This window comes from Delphinapterus leucas, chromosome 8 (assembly GCF_059928025.1).
Source record: "Delphinapterus leucas isolate spDelLeu-1000000601 "Yukka" chromosome 8, BTC_Dleu_Yukka2, whole genome shotgun sequence".
Classification (NCBI taxonomy): domain Eukaryota; kingdom Metazoa; phylum Chordata; class Mammalia; order Artiodactyla; family Monodontidae; genus Delphinapterus; species Delphinapterus leucas.
In genome coordinates this window covers 27,227,728-27,251,039 of record NC_143136.1, presented here as the reverse complement: position 1 = coordinate 27,251,039, position 23,312 = coordinate 27,227,728, and the positions used below count along the sequence as shown (strand labels likewise).

The window sequence follows — 23,312 nt, the reverse complement described above, 5'->3', positions numbered from 1 at the left end:
TCCTTCCACTCCCACTCTGCCTCTTCCTAAATCCCAGCCCATCAAAGATCATGCTGCACGATTTGCCACAGTGTCATTGGCAGGAGGTTGAGAGAAATGTAAGAGAATTTCCCATGTGTTCAGACGTTTAACCCTCTCCTCTGCTTGCTTGCAGCGATGAACAAATGCAAGGGGGCAACATGGGGCGGAAAGATTTCTGGCGCAAGATGTTCAAATCCCAGAGTGCGGCAAGTGACACCAGCAGCCAGTCTGAGCAGGACACTTCAGAATGCACCACTGCTCACTCGGGGACCACCTCTGACCGGCGCACCCGCTCTCGGTCACGTAGAATTTCCCTCCGAAAGAAGCTTAAACTCCCCATAGGTAAAAGTATGTCTGTATTTATCTTACGGATTCTCTTATTCCCTGCCATGTCCTCAAACCAACTCACAATCCAAACAGAGCAACTCGTGGGAAGGTAGAGAAAGGGAAAGCTTTCAAGTCGCAAAGCCTAGGCTGACTCCTTCATTTACTCATTCATTCATTCATTTTTTTCAGCAGATAGTTCTCAAACCTTTCCTATGAGCTTCTATGGTGTGCAAACACTGTGCTAGGATTCAGGGATTAAATGGTGAGCAGAATTTCACAATGCCTGACTTTGCTGAATTTACAATCTATTAGGGGTGACAATCACTAAAGCAGATAATCATGCAACTAAATAGAGTGGCAAACTATGAATTTTTTTTTTTTGGTTGCATTGGGTCTTCATTGCAGTGCTCAGGCTTCTCACTGCGGTGGCTTCCCCTGTTGTGGAGCATGGGCTCTAGGCGCATGGGCTTCAGTAGTTGCAGCATGCGGGCTCAGTAGTTGTGGTACCGGGCCCTACAGCACAGGCTTAGTGGTTGCGGCGCATGGGCTTAGTTGCTCTGCAGCATGTGGGATCTTCCCAGGCCAGGGATCGAACCTGTGTCCCCTGCACTGGCAGACGATTCTTTAACCACTGTGCCACCAGGGAAGTCCCCAAACTATCAATTTTATGAGGGAAGTATATGTAGTGCCCTAAAAGCATGCAACGATGAAACCTAACCTAAATGAGGGGGAGGAGAGGCAGGAATCAGGGAAGGCTTCCTGAAGGAAGAGATATTAAGATCTGCAGGGTACTTGGGAGAAGGAGGAAGGAGAGCATTCCAGGTGGTAGCAGTACAATGTGCAAAGTTATTAGGAGGGAGGGACATGGAAGAACTGAGACAAGAGTGGCTGCACGACTATGGTGAAGCCATAGGGACCAGAGCGTGTGGGCCTTGCAGGTCAGGTTGTCTCTTCATCCTGCAGCCCTACAGAGCCAAGGTGGGATGTTGAACAGGGGGATAGCATGAGCAGGTAAACTTTTTTTCTAAAAGATCACTGCATGGAAAACACATTGGAGGGAGCATGAGTGGATATGGGGGACCAGATAGAAAGCTGCCCTTGTGCTCCAGGTATAAGTAATGGTAGCTTGGACTGGGTGGTGACCGTGTAGATGGAGAGAAGTAGACATATTTGAAAGATACTTAGGAGGTAAAATCAACAGGACTTAACGGAAGATGTGAAAGTTGTCAAAGAGAACTGTATGGATTACGGTTTTAATCATGCAAGAGGCCTGGGTTCTTTTTGTTCTGATTTAGTCATGTAATTTTATAGTCCAACACTGAATGTTTTTATTCAAAGCATGTACATTTCGGAGACAATTTGTTTTCACTTTTATTTACATCAAGTCATGTAACTTTCATTGCTTGTTGGGCACATGCCAACTTTTTTGTTTAATCCATTTGGGAGAAAATGCTACAATGGTCTAATTTTTTTTGAATTATTAACTAGGAAACTGGCTGAAACGATCCTCCCTCTCAGGCCTGGCAGATGGTGTGGAGGACCTCCTGGACATCAGCTCTGTGGACCGCCTCTCTTTCATCAGGCAAAGCTCCAAGGTAAACAGGACATTACTTACGTAAGAGAATGTTGGAGTCACTGATAGAAAAATGTCAGGGCTGAGAACTGCTAAACACCTGGAGGGGCCAAATAAGGAGGAGCTGAAGAAATTCTCTTCAAGGTAAGTAAGCTTTGGAAACTTAAGTGAACTCTGGAAACTAAGATGTCTTAGTATGAGGCAATCACAGAAAGGAAAAAAGTGACAAAAAACTATGAATAAAATTGTAATGCAGATATAGAGAGGTATATAGGTATTAATTCCCAGCTACTTTTTTTCTTTGTTTTTTTTGTTTTGTTTTTTTTGGCGGTACGCAGGCCTCTCACTGTTGTGGCCTCTCCCGTTGCAGAGCACAGGCTCTGGATGCGCAGGCTCAGTGGCCATGGCTCATGGGCCCAGCCGCTCCGCAGCATGTGGGATCTTCCCGGACCGGGGCACGAACCCACGTCCCCTGCATCGGCAAGCGGACTCTCAACCACTGCGCCACCAGGGAAGCCCCCAGCTACTTTTAATACATGTATGAAATCCTAACATCTCAAGCTCCTATCCAAGGACACATAATTGTATAGTGATTTCTTTTACACACACACACACACACACACACATACCCCATATATTTTCCTTCCCTACTTTTCCTACCATCTGAACCTTTCTCCCCTTTGAAAAGGATTAAGAAGCTCAGGATGATTTTTCCCACTAAGTGCTTCTTCTGTTAAGCATTGTAGTAGCATGCAGTTTGGAAAAGGTCGTGATTCTTAGTGAAATCCATTTCTGATAAGAGTCTTCCCTGTGGCTGATTCGTGGCCTGGTTGCTGTAATTTTCAGCATGTAATAGGAGTTACATTTCTTTATATACAAATTATTTGCTTATACTCTTTCTTCTTTGAATCTCACTAAAACCAGTTTTCTTCTATCTCTTTTTAAAGTAATATTTTGGAGTTATAAAAAGATTATAGCAAGCTTATAAGACATTTAGAAGATATATTTATAATTCCTTCTTCATATTCTTTTTACTAAAATTTGGCCAAGTATTTGAGGGTCTGTGAGGTCCATAGCTTCCTTGCTTTGCTGTAAACAAACACATTTTAAGTGTTAGGAAAAAAACATGTTATTGCACTTTAGTTATAGTACACATTATAAATTCATTTATACCGGTTCTTTCATAGAGATTTGAAATCTTCTATTTGGCTATCTTTTACTTTCATCTGATTCTCAGTTGTGGTGTTGTTTGTAAAGGATGAATATGACTTGTTCATAAATTTGAGTTTGGACTTTATCAGAATTAAACTCTAAGAATATCTCAATTGCTCACTAAATTATTTTCATAGTACCTGATTATTTTACTTTCAATCTATGACCAAGACTCTCAAATTATAGTTATAAGTGATATCTTTTTTGGCACATGGGAATAAACTATACAGACTAGCTAACCAGATGTGGAAGCCAAAAGAAATGAAGTGACCTTTATATTCTAAACAACTTATTTTTCAAGGTAAAGGTTAGTATAAACACAAAGAATTTCCTCTGAATTGAGTTATCTGACTACCATCCATTTTTCTCTCAGGTCAAATTCACCAGTGCTGTAAAGCTTTCTGAAGGTGGACCAGGGAGTGGAATGGAAAACGGGAGAGACGAAGAGGAGAATTTCTTCAAGCGTCTTGGTAAATGTCACTTGGCCTAAGAATTACATGCAACTTTCATTACACAGAACAAACATTTGATTAGATAAAATGATCTACTTTCTATTTCCTTTGATTTCTTATTCATTTCTTTCTCATATGTGTTTTGTTTGTACTACTATTTATAGCTTCTCTATTTATTATCAATTTGGTGCAACAATTATGGAAGTCCTACCATGTTCCTCATTCCCTAGTGGGCCCTGGGTGTGCAAAGAATAAGACACAGACTTTTCTTCTGCTGTTCTGTCCCTTATTAAAATCTGAGAGTTCTAAAAAAAACTCCAGGTATCCTTTTATCCACCCACCTATCTACTTAGGAATTCTGCACATTATATCCCAGACGGGTGGCCGGCCACCCTCTGAACACTTCCACCGAGGGCAAGTTTATTACTTTACAAAGCAACCTGTTCCAGAACTAGACAGCTTTCATTGTGAGAAAGTCTTTCCTTATGTGCTGAAAATATACTTATCCATAAATTTGACTCACTAGTCCTAGTCATGATATCTGTAGCCACACACACACGCACACTCATACCCACATAATGCCAGTTTCACTTATTATCTATTTCATGTTCTCTCTTTTGATCTCACTTCTGCTCATTAAATATTGTTGATTCCTTTTGTTTTCCTTACATAGAAGAGTCTCTAGATCCATCACCAACCTGATTTCATTTTGCTATGTATTCTAATTAGATGATGTGCTTTACAGAATATGGTGCTTCAGATGGAATGCAATGCACTATATTTGACTTTAATCAGTGTAATAGATAGTGTAACTGTTAAGCTCCCAGGGATGCAGCCAGTGGATGAACACAATTTAAGACTGCATTATCTGTTTTCACATCACAGAATTGGTTTGTATTGAATTTTGGATTAACTTTTGCCACCTGTCCTTCTCATGAACAAATATCATGCATTACTTTGATGTAGCCCTTATTCATTCTTCATCTCAAAATAAATAAAATGTATTGTTTCATTAACTTGGGGGGTAGTTAAGTCACTTGTCCAGGGATTCTGAATCTTTTCTTCTCTACAATTGTGCTATAAAAATCTATCATGAGAGACATACACATTTCCCTGTTTTCATCCAAGTTGTTGATACTCTCACAAAGCAGGACAAATACAAAGAAATAGCTCCTAGAGCACATGTAGTTGACTTTTATTGATTAACAATTTGTGGGTACAGTTTTTCAGCCAACCATACATTTAATTTACTAGTGATCAGCAAGCACTTTCCTACTTTATACAAAAAACATCATTAGACTTTACTAAAAAATTATCTCACTGATATCTTTATAACTCTGTCAAAAGGAGGAATGTAACAGTTCAACACGCTGTCTTCTTCAGTAAACTACAGTGGTGTCTATGATTACTTCTGTGTTGTTGTTTTTTTTAGTGTTCCTCCCTATCCAATTCTCTCTTAACAGAATTTGGCTAGGACACACATCAGGCTTATTAGTCTGTGGTTTCAAAAATCTTCCTAATAATTGGGATCTTTGTCATTTTCAATCCTCTTGTACTCTTTCCACTCATGATATTTTAGAGATATATCTAGTGTTCAAAACTGTCGGTGTTATAAAGACATTTTTGTGGTGGTTCTTTGAGAATGAAGTGTGGAACTAAAGTATGTTCTCTAGGTATGTGCTGTGTTAGCTGGATGTCATTTGACTAGTACTGTGATTGCATCTCCAGGTCATTTCTGTGCACTAGAGTGTAATTTGATGGAACTGAGGCTTAAACTCAGAAACTAGGGTCGTTCACATTTGGTGCCTTTTTAATGAAGCTTTTCTGTACTTTCCCATCTGTGAATTTTTCTCCTTAGTAGAAAGGATGAAAGCATAATTGAGTTGTTTACCCTCCTTTGATTTCCTTACACTCCCTTCTTCAAGTAATAGGTCAATATTTTTACTCTTGTTCCAAATATGTTATCGTTATTGTTTCATAACATTCTGGATTTTGAGTTTTCTTCATCCACTGTTCTTACAGATTTCAACTATTGTTTCACATAGTTTTTATATTCCATTCACAAATAGAAAAGACCTGATACAGAATATTCATACAGCCTGAGTCTAGGATGAGTTTGTGTCAACAATACCTGTAATACAGACAGTCTCTTCCTGTGTGCCTAGAAGACAAAACGATAAAATCTGGGACTGATTTTGGAATATTTTATGTGCTTTGGACTGGCAAAAGAAGATGGCTTGTACATCATCATTCTTTGTCCACGATCTCTGGCTTGTTAAAAATTATAAAAGGTATTCTCTGAGTAACTCTTTCAGAATCTCTCACAAAAGACAGGTATCTCCAGCTATTCTATAAAACCAAAAGAACATTATCTGCTAATCTAAGAACATTGTATTTTGCAACAACTACCATACTTAGCCTTGTGAACATCTTTCTAACTTTGAGCCTGCTTTTGCTTATTTCTTTCTTTCTTTTTTACTTTGCAATCTGTGAATAAATGATCCCCATCCATCCATTATAGATGCATTGTCTTTTTTCCTTCTCATTTAAATTATTTTCATTTAATTGCATATTTTCTGTTTCTTTCTTTAAAGTTGTTAAAGAAAGCAAATATGAAACGTTCTTACCCTCAATTTCAATGTAGTACCTGAACTTCACTGAGCTAAGATAAAATGCAATAGGTGATAGAATTTTTTCAATCTAAAAAATTATTCAACGAATGAAAAACACATCTGCTGAACATTTAACAGAACTGAAATTACATTCACAGACCAGCTATCTTTTTCGTCTATATTTTTCTATTCACTAAGAATATTTTATTTTAGAAATCATGATGTCTCTATCTGAGGGAAGATATTTCATTAAAGCAATGGGTTTTTTTTTTCCAGCTGATCAGCAAAATTTACTGAATATCTTCTTTGTGCTCAGCTCTGCCATAAACTGTATGGAAAATGGTGCTTAAAGAAATACTAGATTTTGAAATGCTCCTTTGGGATTTAACAGCTTTTTAAAAATGCATTCTATGTAAATCATACCTCAGTAAATTTAATGTTAAAAAATAGTAAATAAATGCAACTAAAACGTACTGAGACTAAAAAATTATTCATGGCCAAGGAAGCCAAGAGGCATCTTTACATTCTAGTAATTTATATAAAAGATTGATATAGAAGAGGTACCTTTTATAGGCAAATTACTTTTCAACATTTCTTTCAGTATTACAATACGAAATGTCAGCAGGGTACAACTTGACAATCAGTTTGTAACATGTACAGTGTTGATTTATTTATTACAGTAGCTTTCCTGACATAATCACTACCTTCAGCAGTATGTAAAGGTCTGAACTCTTTCAACATAAACATTCAGGTATTCTAGAGACACAGTGTGGCAGAGTGGTAAGAGTACAGGCTGGTTGTCACTAGGTTTGGATTTGAATTCTGACTTTATTACTTTCTGTTGCATGAACTTAGACTAGGCTACTTAACCTGTCCCTTTTCTCTTTATCTTTCTGTCTCTATTCTCTCTCATTCTCTCTCTCTCTCTTTAATTATCTTTAAAGATCTATCTTACATGACTGTTACAAAAAATTTTTTTAAATAAATTATAAAATATTTCATAGAGTACTTGGCACACACTAAGTGCTCAAAAAGTTAGTAAATATATTGTTATCTATTAATACTTTATAGATAAAATGGAAAATTTCCATTGTAAATAGCTTTTACTTACAGCGTGATCCTTATGTCCTGGGCTCGTAGGAGTCTGCTGATCTTCTTACCTGTAATAAGTGTACATCATTCTGTGAATGATTCTTCACAGAATAGGTTCTTGCTGACAAAGATTGTTTTGATCACTTTTCTCTTATTTTATTTATACTCTTTAACTGCATTGTTTCTGAAGTTCTTTCAATCAAAATGACACTTTCTTTAGTAATACTGAATACATTTCTTTTAGAATTAATTAGCTTGTCAAAAATATTAGAAGAAATGGTGGGATAATTATTCTTAATGCTTCCTTTAATAAAATGATGACAACTGTTTTTAATAAATTGGTTAAATAGGAATATTTTTTTTACCATCCATCCTGTCTTATATATTAGTTCTATTACAGATTTTAGAGTTATCACTTAATGTATCTTAAATCTTAATTATAGTATGAAATAATAAAACAACTGGATTCACTAAAAAGAAAAATATTACTTGGGATCTACCTTAAATTCAAGGTTTAAGTTTAGGTACTGTTAAGGTTATAATTTTTTTTAATGGATGAGATTTCCTGTGATATGTGTATCTATCAAAGGGCTATATATAAATGATTAATAAAGTGATATATAGATAGGAAAAATAACAGGAGTTACCTGTTCTGATAGCTTTGGTAATGTCCAGTGAGTAAACAGAGTAGTATTTTGAAAGGCAGCTGTCTGGAAACAGCATTGTCCGAGAAACGTTTGTTCCTTATTTGTAGTTTCTAGCTTTACCTTCAGTATACCATTTGAAATTCTGTCTTCTGAATTTTTTCCACCTTTAGATTCTTCTTGTGCTACTTCCTTTTGCATTTAATACAAAATATGCTATACTAAATGGAAAAAAAATACTGAAGTTGTTGAATATAGAATTTTCAATATGGAATATTTGTACCTGAAAAGGAAATGTACCCATAAGGAATGAAATATGGGAAATGTTGACAATAATATTTTAATTATAATCTGAGCCTTTTAAAAAAAATTTATTTTGTTGAAGTACAGTTGATTTACAATATTGTGTTAATTTCTGCTGTTCAGCAAAGTAATTCAGTTATACATATATACACATTCTTTTTCATATTCTTTTCCATTATGGGTTTATCACAGGATATTGAATATAGTTCCCTGGGCTGTAGAGTAGGACCTTGCTTTTTTTTTTTTAATTACTTAGTTTATTTCATTTTTGGCTGCACTGGGTCTTTGTTGCTGCACATGGGCTTTCTCTAGTTGTGGCAAGCGGGGGCTACGCTTCATTGCAGTGAGTGGGCTTCTCATTGTGGTGGCTTCTCTTGTTGCGGAGCATGGGCTCTAGGTGCGTGGGCTTCAGTAGCTGTGGCTTACAGGCTCTAGAGCACAGGCTCAGTAGTCGTGGCACAGAGGATTAGTTTCTCCGTGGCATGTGGGATCTTCCCGGACCAGGGTTCGAACCTGTGTCCCCTGCAGTGTCAGGCAGATTCTTAACCACTGCGCCACCAGGGAAGCCCCTGAACCATTTTTGTGCTTATGAAAATTTTCAAACATAGACAAAGAGTAAAAAGGACCCAAGGGATACCAAATATCCATCGCCCACTTGCAATAATGCTAAAAAAATTTTCCAACTTGCTTCATCTTATTTTTTTTTAATGTGTTATGGAACAAATTCCAGACACCATACCATTTCACACCTACATATCTCAGTATGATGCTGAGACATTTTTAAAGTTGTTGACCAGGAATTGGTAATTATTTTCATGCCATGCCATAAATTTGTTTTCAATTTACCAGGAAGTTTTAAATTTGTATGCACTTAACTTCAAATTATATAGAGCAACAGAGCTACAAGGAAAAAATAGACAAATTCAATATCATAATAGGAGATTTAGCATACTGCTGTCATTCGCTGATAGAGGATACCTCTTTCAGAACCAGTAGACCCCCCCCCCAAAAAAAAGTTAGTAAGGATATAAAAAACTTAAATAATGTAAGCAGCAAATTTGATTCAACAAGCAGATATATAGTCACTATACTCCAAAACTTTAAATTACAAATTATTTTCAAGCACAGTTGGAACATTTTTAAAACTGACCATATTGTGCTATAAGGCAAATTTTAACAAATTTCAAAGTATTAAAATTATACAAAGTGTGTTTCTTGACTTGTAGTTAAGCTACAAATCAGTAATGAAAAAGTAACTAGAAGTTATGAAATACACTACTTCTAAGTAACACCCCAAAAAACAAATCACAATTGGAGTTAGAAAATAAGTTAAACAGAATGATAATAAAAATATTACATATCAAAACTTGGATGTGACTAAAGCTGTGCTCACAGGAAAATGTATAGTCTTTTTTTTTCCAAGGTAACAGTAGTGTTTTTTTTTAATTACACACATCTATAAACTTAATAAATAGGTTTTCTTTATATTTTTTATACAACAGGTTCTTATTAGTCATCAATTTTATACACATCACTGTATACACGTCAATCCCAATCACCCAGTTCACACCACCACCCCCACACCCCCGCGGCTTTCCACCATTGGTGTCCATACGTTTGTTCTCTACATCTGTGTCTCAATTTCTGCCCTGCAAACTGTTTCATCTGTACCATTTTTCTAGTTTCCACATATATCCATTAATATACAATATTTGTTTTTCTCTTTTTGACTTCCTTTACTCTGTATGACAGTCTCTAGATCCATCCAGGTCTCAACAAATGACCCAGTTTCGTTCCTTTCTATGGCTTAGTAATATTCCATTGTATATATGTACCACATCTTCTTTATCCATTTGTCTGTCAATGGGCATTTAGGTTGCTTCCATGACCTGGCTATTGTAAATAGTGCTGCAGTGAACATTGGGGTGCATGTGACTTTTTGAATTTTGGTTTTCTCTGGGTATAGGCTGAGTAGTGGGATTGCTGGATCATATGGTAATTCTATTTTTAGTTTTTTAAGGAACCTCCATACTGTTCTCCATAGTGGCTGTATCAATTTACATTCCCACCAACAGTGCAAGAGGGTTCCCTTTTATCCACACCCTCTCCAGCATTTGTTGTTTGTAGATTTTCTGATGAAGCCCATTCTAACTGGTGTGAGGTGATACCTCATTGTGGTTTTGATTTGCATTTCTCTAATAATTAGTGATGTTGAGCAGCTTTTCATGTGCTTCTTGGCCATCTGTATATCTTCTTTGGAGAAATGTCTATTTAGGTCTTCTGCCCATTTTTGGATTGGGTTGTTTGTTTTTTTAATATTGAGCTGCATGAGCTGTTTATATATTTTGGAGATCAATCCTTTGTCCATTGATTCATTTGTAAATATTTTCTGCCATTCTAAGGGTTATCTTTTCATCTTGTTTATGGTTTCCTTTGCTGTGCAAAAGTTAAGTTTCATTAGGTCCCATTTGTTTATTTTTGTTTTTATTTCCATTACTCTAGGAGGTGGATCAGAAAAGATCTTGCTGTGATTTATGTCAAAGAGTGTGCTTCCTATGTTTTCCTCTAAGAGTTTTACAGTGTCTGGTCTTACATTTAGGTCACTAATCCATTTTGAGTTTATTCTTGTGTATGGTGTTAGGGAGTGTTCTAATTTCATTCTTTTACATGTAGCTGTCCAGTTTTCCCAGCATCACTTATTGAAGAGACTGTCTCTTCTCCATTGTATATCCTTGCCTCCTTTGTCATAGATTAGTTGACCATAGGTGCGTGGGTTTACCTCTGGGCTTTCTGTCTTGTTCCATTGATCTATGTTTCTGTTTTTGTGCCAGTACCATATTGTCTTGATTACTGTAGCTTTGTAGTATAGTCTGAAGTCAGGGAGTCTGATTCCTCCAGCTCCGTTTTTTTCCCCTCAAGACTGCTTTGGCTATTTGGGGTCTTTTGTGTCTCCATACAAATTTTAAGATTTTTTTGTTCTAGTTCCATAAAAAATGCCATTGGTAATTTGATAGGGATTGCATTGAATCTGTAGATTGCTTTGGGTAGTAGAGTCATTTTCACAATATTGATTCTTCCAATCCAATAACATGGTATATCTCTCCATCTGTTGGTATCATCTTTAATTTATTTCATCAGTGTCTTATAGTTTTCTGCATACAGGTCTTTTGTCTCCCTAGGTAGGTTTATTCCTAGGTATTTTATTCTTTTTGTTGCAGTGGTAAATGGGAGTGTTTCCTGAATTTCTCTTTCATATTTTTCATCATTAGTGTATAGGAATGCAAGGGATTTCTGTGCATTAATTTTGTATACTGAAACTTTACCAAATTCATTGATTAGCTCTAGTAGTTTTCTGTTGGCATCTTTAGGATTCTCTATGTATAGTGTCATATCATCTGCAAACAGTGCCAGTTTTACTTCTTCTTTTCCAATTTGTATTCCTTTTATTTCTTTTTCTTCTCTGATTGCTGAGGCTAGGCCTTCCAAAACTATGTTGAATAATAGCAGTGAGAGTGAACATCCTTGTCTTATTCCTGATCTTAGAGGAAATGCTTTCAGTTTTTCACCATTGAGAATGATGTTTGCTACGGGTTTGTCGTATATGGCCTTAATTATATTGAGGTAGGTTCCCTCTATGCCCACTTTCTGGAGAGTTTTTATCATAAATGGGTGTTGAATTTTGTCAAAAGCTTTTTCTGCATCTATTGAAATGATCATATGGTTTTTATTCTTCAGTTTCTTAATATGGTATGTAACATTGTTTGATTTGCATATATTGACGAATCCTTGCATCCCTGGGATAAATCCCACTTGATCATGGTGTATGATCCTTTTAATGTGTTGTTGGATTCTGTTTGCTAATATTTTGTTGAGGATTTTTGCAGCTATATTCAGCAGTGATATTGGTCTGTAATTTTCTTTTTTGTAGTATCTTTGTCTGATTTTGGTGTCAGGGTTATGGTGGCCTCATAGAATTAGTGTAGGAGTGTTCCTTCCTCTGCAGTTTTTTGAAAGAGTTTGAGAAGGATGGGTGTTAGCTCTTCTCTAAATGTTTGATAGAATTCATCTGTGAAGCCATCTGGTCCTGGACTTCTGTTTGTTGGAAGCTTTTTTTTTTTTTTTTTTTTTTTGCGGTATGCGAGCCTCTCACTGCCGTGGCCTCTCCCGTTGCGGAGCACAGGCTCCAGTCACGCAGGCTCAGCGACCATGGCTCACGGGCCTAGCCGCTCCGCGGCATGTGGGATCCTCCTGGACTGGGGCATGAACCCGCGCGCCCCGCATCGGCAGGCAGACTCCCAACCACTGTGCCACCAGGGAAGCCCTGTTGGAAGATTTTTAATCACAGTATCAATTTCATTGCTTGTGATTGGTCTGTTCATATTTTCTATTTCTTCCTGGTTCAGTCTTGGAAGGTTATACCTTTCTAAGAACTTTTCCATTTCTTCCAGGTTGTCCATTTTATTGGCATAGAGTTGCTTGTAGTAGTCTCTTAGGATGCTTTGTAGTTCCGCAGAGTCTGTTGTAACTTCTCCTTTTTCATTTTTAATTTTATTGATTTGAGTCCTCTCCCTCTTTTTCTTGATGAGTCTGGCTAATGGTTTATCAATTTTGTTTATCTTTCAATGAACCAGCTTTTGTTTTTATTAATCTTTGCCACTGTTTTCATTGTTTCTATTTCATTTATTTCTGCTCTGATCTTTATGATTTCTTTCCTTCTGCTAACTTTGGGTTTTGTTTGTTCTTCTTTCTCTAGTTCCTTTTGTTGTAAGGTTAGATTGTTTACTTGAGATTTTTCTTGTTTCTTGAGGTAGGCTTGTATAGCTATAAACTTCCCTCTTAGAACTGCTTTTGCTGCATCCAATAGGCTATGGATTGTCATGTTTTCATTGTCATTTGTCCCTAGGTATCTTTTGATTTCTTCAGTGATCTCTTGGTTATTTAGTAATGTATTGTTTAGCCTCTATGTGTTTGTGTTTTTTACGTTTTTTCCCCTGTAATTGATATCTAGTTTCATAGCGTTGTGGTCAGAAAAGATGCTTGATATGATTTCAGTTTTCTTAAATTTACTGAGGCTTGATTTGTGACCCAAGATGTGATCTATCCTGGAGAATGTTCCATGCACACTTGAGAAGAAAGTGTAATCTGCTGTTTTTGGATGGAATGTCCTATAAATATCAATTAAATCTATCTGGTTTATTGTGTCTATTATAGCTTCTGTTTCCTTATTTATTTTCATTTTGGATGATCTGTCCATTGGTGTAAGTGAGGTGTTAAAGTCCCCCACTATTATTGTGTTACTGTCGATTTCCTCTTTTACAGCTGTTAGCAGTTGCCTTATGTATTGAGGTGCTCCTGTGTTGGGTGCATATATATTTATAATTGTTATATCTTCTTCTTGGATTGATCCCTTGATCATTATGTAGTGTCCTTCCTTGTCTCTTGTAACATTCTTTCTTTATTTATTTTCTTGCAGTACGTGGGCCTCTCAGTGTTGTGGCCTCTCCTGTTGTGGAGCACAGCCTCCGTATGCGCAGGGTCAGCGGCCATGGCTCACGGTCTAGCCGCTCCGCAGCATGCGGGATCTTCCCAGACCAGGGCACGAACCCATGTCCCCTGCATTGGCAGGTGGACTCTCAATCACTGCGCCACCAGGGAAGCCCTAACATTCTTTATTTTAAAGTCTATTTTATCTGATATGAGTATTGCTACTCCAGCTTCCTTTTGATTTCCATTTGCATGGAATATCTTTTTCCATCCCCTCACTTTCAGTCTGTATATGTCCCTAGGTCTGAAGTGGGTCTCTTGTAGACAGCATATATATAGGTCCTGTTTTTGTATCCATTCAGCAAGTCTGTGTCTTTTGGTTGGAGCATTTAATCCATTCACGTTTAAGGTAATTATCTATATGTATGTTCCTATGACCATTTTCTTTATTGTTTTGGGTTTGTTTTTGTAGGTCCTTTTCTTCTCTTGTGTTTCCCACTTAGAGAAGTTACTTTAGCATTTGTTGTAGAGCTGGTTTGGTGGTGCTGAATTCTCTTAGCTTTTGCTTGTCTGTAAAGCTTTTGATTTCTCCATCTAATCTGAATGAGATCCTTGACGGGTAGAGTAATCTTGGTTGTAGGTTCTTCCCTTTCATCACTTTACCTTCTGGCTTGTAGAATTTCTGCTGAGAAATCAGCTGTTAACCTTATCGGAGTTCCCTTGCATGTTATTTGTCATTTTTCCCTTTCTGCTTTCAATAATTTTTCTTTGTCTTTAATTTTTGCCAATTTTATTACTATGTGTCTTGGCGTGTTTCTCCTTGTGTTTATCCTGTATGAGACTGGCTGCACTTCCTGGACTTGGGTGGCTTTTTCGTTTCCCATGTTAGGGAAGTTTTCGACTATAATCTCTTCAAATATTTTCTCGGGTCCTTTCTCTCTCTCTTCTCCTTCTGGGACCCTTATAATGCGAATGTTGTTGCGTTTAATGTTGTCCCAGAGGTCTCTTAGGTTGTCTTCATTTCTTTTCATTCTTTTTTCTTTATTCTGTTCTGCAGCAGTGAATTCAACCATTCTGTCTTCCAGGTCACTTATCAGTTCTTCTGCCTCAGTTATTCTGCTATTCATTCCTTCTAGTGTAGTTTTCATTTCAGTTATTGTATTGTTCATCTCTGTTTGTTCTTTAATTCTTCTAGGCTTTTGTTAAACATTTCTTGCATCTTCTTGATCTTTGCCTCCATTGTTTGTCTGAGGTCCTGGATCATTTTCACTATCATTATTCTGAATTCTTTTTCTGGAAGGTTGCCTATCTCCACTTTATTTAGTTGTTTTTCTGGGGTTTTGTCTTGTTCTTTCATCTAGTACATAGCCTTCTGCCTTTTCATCTTGTCTATCTTTCTGTGAATGTGGTTTTTGTTCCACAGGCTGCAGGATTGTAGTTCTTCTTGCTTCTGGTCTCTTCCCTGTGGTGGATGAGGCTGTCTAAGAGGCTTGTGCAAGTTTCCTGATGGGAGGGACTGGTGGTGGGTAAAGCTGGCTGTTGCTCTGGTGGGCACAGCTCAGTAAAACTTTAATCCGCTTGTCTGCTGATGGGTGGGGCTGGGTTCCCTCCCTGTTGGTTGTTTGGCCTGAGGCAACCCAACACTGGAGCCTACCTGGGCTCTTTGGTAGGGCTAAAGTCAGACTCTTGGAGGGGCTCACACCAAGGAGTACTTTCCAGAACTTCTGCTGCCAGTGTTCTTGTCCCCACGGTGAGCCACAGCCACCCCCCGCCTCTGCAGGAGACCGTCCAACACTAGCAGGTAGGTCTGGTTCAGTCTCCTATGGGGTCACTGCTCCTTCCCCTGGGTCCTGATGTGCACACTACTTTATGTGTGCCCTGCAAGAGTGGAGTCTCTGTTTCCCCCAGTCCTGTCGAAGTTCTGCAATCATATCCCACTAGGTTTCAAAGTCTGATTCTCTAGGAATTCCTCCTCCCATTGCCAGACCCCCAGGTTGGGAAGCCTGATGTTGGGCTCAGAACGTTCACTGCAGTGCGTGGACTTCTGTGGTATAAGTGTCCTCCAGTCTGTGAGTCACCCACCCACCAGTTATGGGATTTGATTTTACTGTGATTGTGCCCCTCCTACTGTCTCATTGTGGCTTCTCCTTTGTCTTTGGATGTGTGGTATCTTTTGTGGTGAGTTCCAGTGTCTTCCTGTCGATGATTGTCCAGCAGCTAGTTGTGATTCTGGTGTTCTCACAAGAGGGAGTGAGAGCATGTCTTTCTACTCCGCCATCTTGGTTCAAGCCCCATGCCATAATTTTTTATCTTGTGGTAATAAAGTCCAAAGGAATCTTTTCCGCAAGCTTGAACTGCTTCCAAAGGATGTGTTTTCTAAAAGAACAGGTGCTCACCTTTTTCTACTAATACATACTTTCATGGTAAACCAAGCTCATAATTGTAAATATCGCCCTTTTTTTTTACAAAGAATGCAAATTATTAAAGGGGTACATCCAACTCTGGATCTGATTTTTAAATGCAAATTTGTGAACATTAGTGTTTATTAATAGGAACAGATTATTCACCATACATCTGCAACCACCAATCATGACCTGCTTGTGTATAGGGCACCTTAGTTGAGAGCAAAGGCTATGTGGGGCCACTTTTTTTGTGTTGAGGCAGCAAGTGGGAAAGTGGGGCAGTGGGTGGGAGGTATCAAGGTATTTTTGACAGAAGAGGTGAGAAAGCCGTTTCCTGTAATGGGATCTGTGGCTTAGTGAGGACCTAGAGTTGGCAACATCGCAAATGGTGTCAGCACACATTAAGCCAAGCACTAAATCAGGGGGTATATTCTTAGGTGCTGAAAGTACATTTCAGAGTTATGGGAAGTAATTTGGGCTTGGTGTGTAAAACTATATTCAATATTATAGCATTATATAAGATAAACTAAATATTATATATATATACATATATATGTGTGTGTATGTGTATATATATATTTACTAGAAGCTAGAAAAGCTATGCGATACTTTGGTTTTTAAAAACATACATGGGGTTAAAAGAAATGAAAAACAATGCTTTGTATTATTCTTCCTTAATGTGTGATCCTTAGACTTTCTGTATTAAAATCATGTGGCATGTTTGTTAAAAATATACATAGCCTGCAGACCTATGGAATCCATATCTCTAGCGATGAGATCTGATAGTCTGCATTTTAAGAAGCTCTAGACTGATTCTCATTCGTATGCAGTTTAACTATGGAAAAATAAGTGAGGATGAGTCAGTGGTTCCTAAACCTCTGACCACCGTGTGGGGTCAGGCTGGCTGCATCCTTATCATCTGTGAGGCTTTACAAAGCACACATTCTTACACTCCTCTTTCAGAGACTCTGGTTCTGAATGAACTTCTGAATAAGATTCAAAAACTGCCCAGATAATTCTGATGCACAGGCAGGTTTGGAAATCCTGGCATTAAATGACCAACCTCTCAAGTCCTTTACAACTCTAATAATCAGTGATTCTTTGCATTGTAACTAAGATATCAAGATACTGTCTTTGATATCAGTTTTTTGTAACAGATCTGAAACTGCACAGTGATTTTGCATCTTCCATAAAAACAGAAGTTAGTTACAGGCAGAATCATCTTAAATAATCCTCTTAGCAGTGTTAGAGAAGAGACCTGAAAGCAAAATGATCAGACCCTATATTTATCTATTTTTTTAATTTTTAATTTTTAAAATTTATTGCTGCATAGTTGATTTACAATGTTGTGTTAATTTCTGCTATACAGCAAAATGATTCATATATATATATATATACATTCATACATATATATATACATACGTATATATATGTACATTGTTTTTCACATTCTTTTCCATTATGGTTTATCACAGGATATTGAATATAGTTCCCTGTGCTATACAGTAGGACCTTGTTGTTTATCCATTCTATATATAATAGTTTGCATCTGCTAATCCCTAACTCCCAATCCATCCCTCCCTCACCCCCCGCCCTTGGCAACTACAAGTCTGTTCTCTATGGATCAGACCCTATATTAAAATAGTTATATAAGACCCCTTATTAACATATGCTATGTGTCATCAGATTCCTAAAAGTCAAGGTGTCCAAATCAAGCATTAGATAGAGAGGAGGAAAGTGTAGTTCAGGAAAAAGTTCTTAGGCCAACACTATAGAAAATGCATTGTTGAAACTTCAAAGCTCTTTTTTAATCTACAACCATTACACCCTCTCTCCTTTATTCCTCCAACATGGGAAAACCCCTACAGGTTGCCACAGTTTTGATGACCATCTGTCTTCCAACCAAGATGGCGGAAAAAGCAAAAACGTGGTGAATCTTGGAGCAATCCGACAAGGAATGAAGCGCTTTCAGTTTCTGTTAAACTGCTGTGAGCCAGGGACAATTCCTGATGCATCGATCTTGGCAGCCGCCTTGGATCTTGTAAGTTGTTGGAAGTATTTTCTCATCCTGTATCCCATTCCAGTTAATTCTGCTAATGGAGGAAAGCATGAATCCCTACTCCAAAGCCTAACTATGGGGTTACGTTTTTGGTCTTTTTTTGTTTTTCCTCAGCATTAGTGGCAAGAGGAGGGAAAAAGGTAGTAAGGTGAAAGAAGAAAAGAAAGGGGAAAAAATCTTAGTAAATATATTCTGTACAGCATCATGATTAACAGTATATGAGGATTCTGGAATGAGACTGCCTGGGTTAAAATCACTCTGACATTTATTAGCTAAACCCTGTAAAATGAGATTAAGAGTAATAATAATATTATGCCTACCTCCTAGGGTTAGTGTGAGGATTAAATGAGATATTAGATGTAAAGTCCTCATCATAATGCCTGAAATATAGCAGTTGCTCAATAAAGTAGGTCATTATTATTATTACATTATTAGTCATGTCTGTCATATATTAGTCCTTTAAAGTCTGTCTTGATTTAATTGCATATTAATTGAGTGAAAATATGAAGCAAGGATCAATTGAAATTAATTGCACAGAAGCACCTTGAACATTGTGTAGCCTTATACACATGTAAGAGATTCAAGAGTATAATGTGGATCTTGTTTAGAAAGTATTTTTGTCAAATAAACGAGACCCAGATATGAGTTTTGAACACCATCTTTCAATTTCCTTTATTTACCTTCTGGTTTAATAAATCATTCATATGCTATATAAATACTGGGTACAAAATTCCAAGTAAATATCAAGAAGTAAAAGTTTTCTGTATTCACACTTTAAGAAGAAAAACTAAAATAGACATTTTTACAACAAAAACCCTTTAGCCTGCCTACAAATGATCCCTTTTTGTAACACATGAATATGTAACCACTGGCCACTCATATTTTACCTTGGAAAATAGTCCAAACCTTTTAACATAATTCATGACATTTTTCTGTGACATTAATAGCTTTTGCTGTCATGATATTTAGTGACCAGCAAGGTATGTAGCTTCACTTAAGCCGAAAATGCAAATACCACTGTAATCACCCAGAATGATGACCTGTGGTTATTTAAGATTTTTCAGTCAGTTTCCGATTCCTGGACATTGGTCTTTGAAAGTTTTTTTTTTTTAATTCCAAAGTGTTTAATGTGTACTGATATATGCTATGATGACTGTAAAATGTAGAAAGTCACAGGTCTCCAGGAGAGCTGAGGCAGGTGGCAATCAAACAATTAAAGAACAATGAGATGCCTGTCTAAAGCAAGAGCTGACAAGGCAAAGAGCCAATTTCTTGTTTTCTAAGTGGGAGAGAGGAAACCAGCCTGTCACTCGTTTGAGTCATGCATGGTTCTTCTTAATCACCAACTGGCCAGGGTTCAAAGCCAGGAAAGGATAGAGCCAGATTAGAACAGACCTTATATTTGGTACAATACCATGTTGACTCTCTCATTAAAAAATTATGTGAGATCACTATAGGAACTTTAAAATGTGAAAAATAAGAAATTCTGTATTTTAAACCTGATAGTTTAAATGTGATTAAGAGAGTGAAGATGACACAAACTAGTTGAACAATGGTTAAATACACAATAACTATGGTGCATTAGAACTTTATGGGTAGTTTATGCTACAGTGTTCCAGATGTACTATTATGTCCATCTTTGTTTCAATCCTAAAGTCACAGATACTTTGGAAAATTTTTAGACAAGTGAGACATCAAATTTCTCCAGCAACTGTCTGAGTGTAAGGAAAATGATAATAATGAATCATGTTACTTCAACTTACTGTTGAAAGGGAAAGATAGAGGCACAGCTGGCCATACAAATTGGACAATGATAGGATAATAGCATCTGGACAACTGTCAGTAAAATAAGCACCTGATGACAGAGAGAATGGATTGTCCTTCCCTCTTCTGGAAAGCCTCAGCCCCACACCCACAACTCTTTCAGAGATCCTGAGTGAAGTCTCCACATGAATGCATATCAGGTACTGGACTCCAAGCCACTCTTTTCATTCACGCATTTTCCACATGAGAGAACAAAAGCCCCAAGAGCTAAGGTGACTTTGCTCAAGGTCATATAAGCCAGTCGAAGTGAAAACTGGGCTCAGAGAAGAACCTTCTGATTCTATTCAGGACTCTTTTAGCAATACCGTATACTTTCTCTGTAAAAAAAAAAAAAAAAAAAAAAAAAAAAAGTTATTTAGGTAGATCGGAAAGAGTGTCTCTTGATACACTGAAAATGTACTTAAATGTATATGGACTCCATAATAAAGAAGAGGCAAATGATTTCTAATGGTCCAAAAGCAATTGAATCTTTTTTTTTTTAAAAAAGGTCATGTGACTACATGATGAATTTATAATAGGAACGTATAGGAGATTTTCAACTTTAAAGATTCACACTACACATTTACCCACTAAATCAGTGATTCTTAACATTTTGGAGACATAAACTCTTTAAGAACTGAATGAAAGCTATGGAGAGAATTACACTTACAGACAAAAAATTCAGCCTGTAATATCAGAAGGTTCATGAACTCCCCCAAAACCCACCCATGAAACAAAAAATGGGAAGAACACAGTCTCAATGTATTATCATTGGCAAAGAGAGGCTCTTTAATAAAGTAGCTGGAATGATTTTATTAACATTGATGGTGTAAAAATAGAAGGAATAACTGCTTCCTACATAAAAAGCTTTTAAGCTTTATAAGATATGTGGTCATGGGAGGAACAGGAGGCTTGTCACAAAGAGAGTGATACATTTGAAAGTTTAAAAAATAATCCCAGTCAAGGGCTTTCCCTGATGGCACAGTGGTTAAGAATCCTCCTGCCAATTCAGGGGACACGGGTTTGAGCCCTGGTCCAGGAAGATCCCATATGCCCTGGAACAACTAAGCCCGTTCACCACAACTACTGAGCCTGTGCTCTAGAGCCTGCAAGCCACAACTACTGAAGCCCACGCACCTAGAGCCTGTGCTCTGCAACAAGAGAAGCTACCGCAATGAGAAGCCCGTGCACTGCAACAGAAAGTAGCTCCTGCTTGCTGCAACTAGAGAAAGCCCACATGCAGCAATGAAGACCCAAAGCAGCCAAAAATAAATACATTTTAAAAGTAATAAATAAAATCATGTTATCAATAGGTTCTTTAAAAAAAATAATCCCATTCAAACAAATTAACACTGGCTTCTGAATGGCGATTATAAAAGTATTCATCAATATTCTTAAAATAATCAGTCTCTTGGATGCTGGAATTTCATTCCCTCTCATCAGATGGTTCCATACCTATATGATTTCCAACTGCTATAATGCTTAGAGTTTTCAAGGAGATTTAATTCATGGCTGAATTCCAGAAGACATTTAAAATTTATTTTACTTCCTCCAAATAAGATTATGGCCAGGTAGTTACCAGATCACTAGATTCTCCTTTCTTCCCTTCCTGTTGGACCAACTCTGGCCCTGCTTGACCTTCTCAATCTTATTAATCTCATGGCAATAAATAAAATAAAGGGGGTTTGATACTTATAAGTGGTGTCTTCAAGCTTCAAAGTAAAGAAGCATTTTCTGATCACTATAGATGTCCAGTGATGAAGTAGATACATTGAGAAGTAATTAGCTCTTTGTCACTACACTGGACTCAATGGGGAAGTACAGGGAGACTCAAGAAGGGGGTGGTTAGTATGAGTTTCTTTCGTATCTGAGAATCTTTGATTCTAGGTCAAGGCCAAGGAGTGTCCAGAGGTCAGAATCAGTCACGGTTTAAAGGAAACAGAGACAGAATCTAGGTAGACCTGGTTGGTTGAAAAAAAAAGGGATAGGTGTTGATGGTGGTGGTGGTACTCGCGGTGGTGGTAATGTTGGTGGTGATGGTAGTCATGGTGGTGGTGTGGTTGTGGTGTGGTGGTGGCGGCAGTGGTGAGAGAGGTGGTGGTAGAAGATAACAAAAGTAACATTTTCATTGTATGTCATAGTTAATAAAGCACCTTCACATTCATTGTCTTATTTGTTGATATAAGAGGAAAGGGTTAAGCCAGGACATGGTCCCCAAATGAGGGTACATTCAACTTCAGTTTCTCAGTTATAGAAAAGTGAAGGAATTGAAGTCACTGGTGAATACTGGCAAGAGAACTGAGAGGAAGGAAAATATAGCTGCATGTCCAATATGTTTGAATCATAGTAACATCCTGTTTTTACCATCATTGTGCAAGTGTGGCAATTGCAGTTGTTCATACCTGTCTCTTTGGGTTAGGGGACCCTTGAGATTACTCTAACATTCACAAGTTGTCTTCTATTAAAGGTATTATTAACTTTTGTATCCTCTGTGTTTGGTTTCACTTAATATCTGATCTCATCTGCTTCCTGACTTTCAGGAATGCTTCACTTTTAAATATGTTCTAGAATGAATTTGGGAGTGTTCCTCCCTCTGCAATTTTTTGGTAGAGTTTGAGAAGGATCAGTGTTAGCTCTTCTCTAAATGTTTGATAGAATTCATCTGTGAAGCCATCTGGTCCTGGACTTTTGTTTGTTGGAAGATTTTAATTACAGTTTCAATTTTATTACTTGTGATAGGTCTGTTTATGTTTTCTAATTCTTCCTGGTTCAGTCTGGGAAAATTGTACCTTTCCAAGAATTTGTCCATTTCTTCGTGGTTGTCCACTTTATTGGCATATAGTTATTTGTAGTAGTCTTTTATAATCCTTTGTATTTCTGTGGTGTCAGTTGTGATTTCTCCTTTTTCATTTCTAATTTTATTGATTTGCATCCTCTCCCTTTTTTTCTTGATGAGTCTGGCTAAGGGTTTATCAATTTTGTTTATCTTCTCGAAGAACCAGCTCTTAGTTTCATGGATCTTTGCTATTGTTTTCTTCATTTCTCTTTCATTAATTTCTGCTCTGATTTTTATGATTTCTTTCCTTCTACTGAATTTGGGTTTTTTGTTCTTTCTCTAGTTGCTTTAGCTGTAAGTTTAGAGTGTTTATTTGAGATTTTTCTTCTTTCTTGAGTTGAGATTGAATTGCTATAAACTTCCCTCTTAGAACTGCTTTTGTTGCATCCCATAGGTTTTGGGTCATCATGTTTTCATTGTCATTTGTTTCTATGTATTTTTTAATTTCTACTTTGATTTCTTCAGTGATCTCTTGGTTATTTAGTAGCACAG

General features: G+C 37.3%; 1 protein-coding gene across 1 annotated transcript in view; it reads left to right on the top strand.

Annotated features, from left to right (window-relative positions):
- Positions 1-23,312, top strand: part of UNC80 (unc-80 subunit of NALCN channel complex) — a 240,407-nt gene that overhangs the window by 67,337 nt on the left and 149,758 nt on the right. The window contains exons 19-22 of the mRNA XM_089916431.1: positions 155-369; positions 1,837-1,943; positions 3,507-3,603; positions 17,991-18,163. Of these exons, the coding sequence (XP_089772557.1) occupies positions 155-369; positions 1,837-1,943; positions 3,507-3,603; positions 17,991-18,163 (592 nt within the window). The remainder of the gene's footprint in view (positions 1-154; positions 370-1,836; positions 1,944-3,506; positions 3,604-17,990; positions 18,164-23,312) is intronic.